At 39.6% G+C, this 7,907-nt stretch overlaps 1 protein-coding gene across 1 annotated transcript in view; it reads left to right on the plus strand.

Moving 5' to 3' along the window:
• ELOVL2 (ELOVL fatty acid elongase 2) overlaps positions 1–7,117 on the plus strand; it is a 139,362-nt gene extending 132,245 nt beyond the window's left edge. The window contains exons 7-8 of the mRNA XM_088471766.1: positions 3,440–3,574; positions 6,588–7,117. Of these exons, the coding sequence (XP_088327892.1) occupies positions 3,440–3,574; positions 6,588–6,713 (261 nt within the window). The 3' untranslated portion in view covers positions 6,714–7,117. The remainder of the gene's footprint in view (positions 1–3,439; positions 3,575–6,587) is intronic.
• Positions 7,118–7,907: the final 790 nt, after the last annotated feature.

Here is a 7,907-nt window from a genome sequence, read left to right on the forward strand (position 1 = left end):
TGTAGCAGGACCACTGATAAACATCAGGTATAGGATTGCTTCTATAGAAACTACATCAAGATTTGCCTTAATGGTTAGCCAAGCTACTGAGGTGGCTGGCCACACCACCTCTGCTGGATGGCTACAGTACACCCCTTACACATGGGGCCCTGTCACTGCATTCCCCTGGCAGGCCCTTTATGCCCCAGTCCGATACTGTGTTCCACCATAATTAGCAGAACTCTTTATGACAAATACCCTCATATTACAGACTCATTATCTCCATAATATTCTCAGTAAATAGCATCCTCCATACATAGGCAAAACTAGAGACCTGGTAATGGGTGGTCCCAGTTATAGCATATTATGTATATATATTCTAGAGTTGCAGGGGGCTGTTAGCAAAAAGGGAACTACGGCGTAGAGGCAAAAAAAGGGTGTGGTTTTAAGATGTGTCTCTCCAGGTCCTGACTAAGCACTTTTTTTACATCAGATTCTTTACTTTTAAGTGTATTAGGTGAGTTCAGTTAGATTCCGATCAGATCTACAAAACTTATACTAGTAGACAATACATTATAGTGAAGGAAGATGACAGGACGAGGAAGGGATGTGTGTTATGGTGTAACTTGCCTTACAGTGAGAGGAAGGGTTCCCCGTGTATTGTGCACTCGTGCAGCTCAGTGTTTGGCTCCCTCTCTCTTTACACTGTGTGTTGTGTAATTGTTCAGCCCCCTCTGATTGCACTCACTGCTGGGGATAGCGTTTGCTGTGTAATTATGCAGCCCAATGAGTGGCTCCTTCCCTTTGCACTCTTGCTGCTGGCCATTAATGTTTGTGTTTTGTTGTTGCAAGCAGTTAGCTCAACTGATATTTCAGAGCCATGCAGTCATTCCAGTCTGCACCAAGCTACTGCCTGTGCATAGCCGGACCTGGCTCCCCAGACCTGGGATGGACCCCTTGTTTAACTACTGAGCTGTGGGTTTACCACAGTACACTCAGCCCGGATTGTGCATGGATCCTGGCGGCTGGCAGCTTGCATTGGCAGCAAGCCATGCACGGTGAAACAGCGCTGGTGGCATTTCAAACATGGCGCCTGCCGCAAGCCAATCACAGCTTGCAAAACGGCAGCTAATCAGGAGCAGCCGCTCCTGATTGGCTGCCGTTCCACAAGCTGTGATTGGCTCGTGGCCGGTGACATGTTTGAAATACGCTGGTGCTGTTTCACCATGCCCAGCTGCAGCTGTCGGTCGGCATCAAATAGGCACTGCTGCCTTCATTAAATATGGCGGAACAGAGTTAATGGGTGGTCCAGTGCACCCCCAGACCACTGCCTGGTTTCACCTATGCCTCCATAACTAAGGTGGCTACCACCAGGATTCCCTTGTACTTGTTAATACAACATCATGATATACTACATTGTTGAGCACTGTGTTCTAGACAACCTTCTAAGATGCAATTAATAACTACCAGCAATAGAACATTTTCTTATTTCATCTTTGGGTTCATACTGTGATTATTTTCTCTGAGCTGCGACTGGTATAGATTTCATGTATTGGATGTTTTACAAGTAATTATTCCAAGTTTGCTACATATGCCGTACTAAGCTGTATTTTTGTAGAAATAAGTTGTGATTAACTGACAGAGTTCTATGACATATGTCCTGGTCTGCGACTGTTAAGGAAAATTGCATGGCTTAGTGTTATTGTAAAGAATCTCTGCATACTTGTTGCTCTTAGAATTGCTTTATTGAATAGTACTCACAGCAGAACATTCTTTATATTTGTACGGGTATATTTGTATAAGGGCACTGTTGTGCTAAAGTATTTTAACTATTCACTGAACAAATTGAATACATATTATAGATAAAAATAAAAAGCATGCTCACATCTGGATGCATGTTTTGCCATTGTGAGTTGCGAGTTTCGGGGGTGTGAGAAACATGTGAGTTCTAAAAATGTGGCAATATAGCTCTATACTCACACATCTTACAAACTCGGACCCTATTACATTTTGCCCCTGGTGCCCATCAAGCAGTAACAATAACACAGTAGAATTATAGAATGACATAAATCCAGAAAAGTAAACAGAATAATATCAAAAGCATGGTACTGGGGCATTAAAGTGAGCTTGATAACGATAAAGTCATTTTAATTAACACAATATAAGTAAACAGTAAGAAAAGGGGAAAAAAAAAAAAAACATAAAAAGAAAAAACAGGGAAGGGGGAAGAAAAAAACCTGACTGCTCTTTAGGGTGTGAGTAAATGTATGTGTCATAGTACAACAGACATACTAGCAGAAGTGACCCATCAAAGACAACGCATAAAAAGATCATGCTGCCCAGCTTTAATGTATTATACATTGGTGTCAATTCTAAGTGAATTTCTCATGCTGGCTTTAGTAAATAGAATTATGCTATCTATTTTATACATATATTTTTTTATATACATTTTTGTGAATATTATTTGTATTTTTCTAGTGACTTATTTTAGTAACAAACTACTGTGATGCTTAGCGCTTCAATATATATTTATTTTGGTTTAGAATACTCATTTTTGGGATTGTCAATTTTCCCTAAGTAAGAACTTAGCAGCAGTTATTGCATCTGTCGTTCATACCGAGAGATTAATCATTGCCGACATGATAATTGGTGCTCGGTGACGGCCATATATATATATATATATATATATATATGCCCTATTGCTGGCAAAACACGTTTTTGCTACAAATAGGGTTTTCTTCCTTTATTAAATAGCTTTGCTGTCTCTATTGTCCGTGTTGATTGGGTTGTACCTCCTCTTATTATTTAGTTTCTACTATAAACACCAAATTTCATTTTGAAATTATAATTGTGGTCACTGCTGCCCAGTGCGGACAATTAGTCTAAGGGGCGATTCAGAAGGTTGCCTGGAAATCAGGCTGATCTTTGCTCATTCGTGCTCGCATCCCTGGAGGTGTAAGCAAATGAGTGATGTTAGGCCTTATTTCCAGGTACGATGCTTATGGTGGATCTTCTCAGTGAATAGGTCTCCAGAACATTACCCATGGTGGGAAGCTGGCCACACACATGGCAATCTGCACATGATCAGTCAATGTGTTCGATTTCCCTTGAAACTCTCCCCAGCAGCTCTGCACACGATCTGCACACAATTTGGTGTCCAGTCTTCATATGATATTTTCCTGCATCCAGACTTTTACATTGCATGGCCTCCTAGATTGTCAGATCTGCCCTACAGCATGGCAGATCTGACGATGCGATGTGCAACCAGCGGGGACGCGCATCGCAATGACCACATTTTACACGATCTGTCGTTCCAATGTGTCGGAATCGGCCAGATCTGGTAAAATATCGCTGTGTGTGTGGCCAGCTTTACACATAAATCGCATGTTACATTTTATAGTTTTTTCTGTTAGAGCATAAAGTTCATGTTGTCATTAAAACGTTTTCTTTGCTATTCCAGATCCAGTTCCTGCTCACCATCTCACACACACTAAGTGCAGCAGTTAAGCCCTGTGGGTTTCCTTTAGGCTGTCTGATATTTCAGTCCTCGTATATGACTACATTGGTCATATTATTTGTAAACTTTTATCTAAAGGTAAGTTATCCTAATGACTCATTTTCTAATTACTCATATAATGGGATCATTAAAGCAATGTTAATGCAATGAAAATATTAGTGTCATCTCTCTATTCTCACATTGTTACCTCTGTGACAGGTGAGAAACTCTCTATGCCATTACCAGGGACTTTTGCATGGAAGATGTAATTTGGGTCTGGTAAGACCCAGATCTTCTCTTCTCCCACTGATCCTAGTATCAAAGAACATGTTAAAATGTAAAACTGTTGGTTTGCAGCCTCTGTCAGAACTTGTAAACACAGATGAATTTTAATAAAAAATAAAACAAAAACTTTCACAAAACACATTTTTTGTTAATATACAGTATGTACATCCAAAATAGTATACACTTTAAATAGAGAACATGGATTTGATAAATGTAAAATGGCCACAATAAATACAGCTATTTATTATGGTAAAAAAAGGCCAGTAAATACACATTATATACAGTATATATATACAGTGTGTATAAATATATATATATATATATATATAACTTTGGACCCATCATTTGGCATGCTTTTGGCAGTTTGACCGACAGCAGCCAGTCATTGTGCTTTTGGACGTGCAGATAAAGTGTCCAAATAGCGGTTTGCGGGCAAATGATCAGTTAAAAGGTATGGTGAGTGAGCATCCTGGCCAAGTTGGCCCAGAGTGGTGGTATAAATTTATATATTGCCTTTGTGCAAGACATAATGGGTGATCAGAAAGATCACTTTAGGGACAGTGTAGGCTGTTTGGTGGCCATACGGTTTCACAAAGCATTTCTGGAAAATGCCTCCTGGATGTTCCCAATCGTACCTGTACTCTGTAGATTGGTGCGAATGATAGTAAATGTGTTTTTGGATGGATAGCCTTAAAACCTGGGCTGTAATGGTGGCGTTTGGGAAACTCTGAACTATGCTCTTTAAATCAGACCTGTCACCTTATGTAGAGTGGGGCATCCATTTTGCAGGCTGAGCCGGAAAGCAGCTTATATCAATTTACTAGGCTCCGGTTACATAACTTATTTTGGAGTATTCAAATATTCATGATGTACTTGTTACTAATGAAACTATATCCTCCATTCAAAATAAAAACTATTTAGCCCACAAAATGGATGCCTTCACTGTAGACAGGTCCTCTTTAAGACAAAAGTCAGAATTAAATTGTCAAAAGCTCCCAGTATAAGATAGAATAAAATGTAATTAACTCTGTTCTGGAGAAGTGTTTAATTTTGGACACTACAAATGTGTCCTCCCACTTAGGGGTGGGCAGTCAGCGGTCCCCCAGCCATTGCAGAACTACACATCCCAGTATGCCCTGCCACAGTTTTGCTCTTTGGCCATGCTAAAACTGTTGCAAGGCATGCTGAGATTTTGTAGTTCAAGAACAGCTGGAGAGCCGCTTATTGCCCACTCCTACATCTATCCCCATACGCCATGCAGTTCAACTTGCCTGGCGTTAGTGAGCCACCAGGTCCCGTGTAACTCTGCTAGCGTGGGGTGTAAAAAGCCAAAAATGTGTCTAAGTCGCAATGCGATGTGACTGGGACGCACAAGGAGACTGTGCTGATTAGTTTCATATGCGACACTTGTACAGTATATATCTGTGTGTGACTCTAACAGGGGTATTCAATATGGGAGCGAGGACATAGTTTTTGCATTAATATCGGAGGTATGACGTCATTATCGCAGGTTTTACGTTTACACCGTATTCAATTTCAAAGACTTATCGCAGTTTTGAAAAGTCTTTGATCAAAAACGGTGATAAATTTTCACCATTGAATAGGTGTCGAAAAAAAGTGCAGAATTGGGGTTTAGGGCTGCAGGCTTAAAAAAAATAGCCTGCACCCCTGGGAATGACATTTAAAAAAGAACTGTGTCAAAAAAAGTTTTTTAAAAAAATAGGGACACCCCAAAAAATTATTTTAAAAACTGGGGTGAAAAAAAAAAAAAAAGGGAAAAAAATGATTAACAATAGGGAAATAGGTTCAGGGCTATTCTGCAAGTATGTGGCAGGTGTATTCTAGAATAGAATTATAGCGGCAGGTGCACAAATGCAGAATTTTTAAAAACTTACTTTAGGGACATCAAAATATGCTAGTACCCATTTTCATGTACCCCAAATTTGATGGGATCACTTAAAAAAACAAAACAAAAAAAAACCTAAGTGCTCTTCTGCAACACTTCTTCAATGTCGGGAAAAAAAACACCTGCTGCGGCTATTTAAAGCCCCGACTTTCATTTAAAGGCTAAAACGGGGGATCACTATGGGTACCCCCATGTTTTTACAACTTTAGGGGGGTCTTACAATTTTTTTAAGGAAAAGTTCGCAACTTTACGCAAATCCAACTTCGGAGGCTCCCGTTTTCGTTAATTTTATATTGAATACGGGGATAAGCGGGCGCGCGCCCGATACTTTAACGCAGGTAAAAACTCCGATATGAAACGTTAACTTTGACAGTGAAGTTAGCGTTTCATATTGAATACCCCTCTATGTCTGTAAACAGAACTTGGCATGGAAAGAAGCTGCGGCTGCTGCATCATAGCACTTCACATGCCAATTCAGAGACTTAGGGGTCTAGTTACTAAGCAGTGTTAGGAGAAGTGAAAAGTGAAGAGTGATAAGGTGCCAGCCAATCAGCTCCTAACTGCCATCTCACAGGCTGTGTTTGAAAAATCACAATTGGGAGCCGATTGGCTGGCACCTTATCACTTTTCACTTCTCCTAACACTGCTTAGTAAATAGACCCCTTAGTCGCACACAGATATATTGTGTGCAGAAAAAGATGCCAGAGGTTAGCAGTCTCATGGGATCTGGTGCACCGAAGGGCTATTTGGTGCAACTGCAGTAAAGATGTACATCTGTACCTTTTTTCTGTCCACTCAGAGAAATCTGGGGGCATTTCTATAAGAGGTTACGGCTTCTGGGGAGAATAAAATTATGTGAGATACATATTATGACCCAATACGTATAAAACAATACAGGCTTGTTTTTATTCTCTCTTTTAGACTTACAAGGCGAGGACATCAAAAACTGATGCAAACGGAACTAAAGCCAGTGTTGAACTGAAGAATGGGTTTCATAAAGACTTCAGCAGCGTGAGCAACGGCATTGTGCACGAGAAACAGAACTAGATCGTGGATTAATAAAATGCAGCCTTTGTTTAAAATGAAATTTAAACATTCAGATAGGCTTCTTCCTAACCACTGACCAAATTCAGTTTCCGTTCAAAGCATTTTTTTTTAAATAATCAATACTTCAATTTCTTTTAATCTTTTGCTATATATGTTATGACAAAAGTGTGGCATCCAAAGCTTTTTTTTGTACCCAGATGTCATAACAATAATACAAATGGAAATATTTTTTAACTGTAGTCCAGAAAATGCCTTATAACATCCCACTGACCTTTTACATGTTTTAACAATGTTTAATTTAATGTAGGCCTTTATAAACACTAAAGTTTAAGTTCAGTGAGCAGGAAACTTGCTGTATGTTACTTTAAACATTCAGATATTGGAAATACAGTTTTATTCTTTCATACTGTACTAAAATACCAGCCCACTACCATTGAAATCCCAGATCAGCGTATTACGCACACACATCAATATACAAAAGCTCATCCTTTTGACTGCAGTTGAAATGTCCTCTGACTAAGCATTGTTTGATGTTAAACCGGATTGACTTGTGAAATCACGTGATATATTATATTGGGGTGGTGAGATCATCTTGAATGATGCCTCTAGACTCGTGTAGACTTTAAGAGGTAACATTCTGATTTAAATTCCAGCCAATACCTAGTGTTGGGTCCGATATCACTCTGTATACCCCCATCCCCAAATTGACTTACTGTGCTCAGGGATACAAAAGGCTGGTTCTGCAGGAGCAAAGCAGAGAGCAGCAGATATCTGAACACTTCCGGACATTTTTCAGACAGTAGGTTATGCACCAACGCTGTAGTACCTGTGGGAGCATGCAGGAGCCAGGAAAGTGACAGTGTGAGATGGGACCTGCAGAACTCCCTGACCACCAGATTCTAGGGAAGTGTGGGATGGAGAATAACTTGTGATATTCCAACTAACACTGACATTTTACACTTTAGGTGAGTTTATTAAGAAACTTAACATAGTCTTAAGGATATATAGTTATACTGTATATGTATGTGTGTATATATATATACATATATACACACATTATATATATATATATATATAATCTCCTGTAAGAGAGAACCCATAACCTCAAAAGGTACAAGTTCAGAATGGTCTTCAACAGTGCTTGAACGTTCATACTTGCATGTGAATAATATTCTACCTGAAATGTATCTTTTA

This window comes from Taudactylus pleione, unplaced genomic scaffold, assembly GCF_031769625.1.
Source record: "Taudactylus pleione unplaced genomic scaffold, aTauple2 ptg000116l, whole genome shotgun sequence".
NCBI lineage: Eukaryota > Metazoa > Chordata > Amphibia > Anura > Myobatrachidae > Taudactylus > Taudactylus pleione.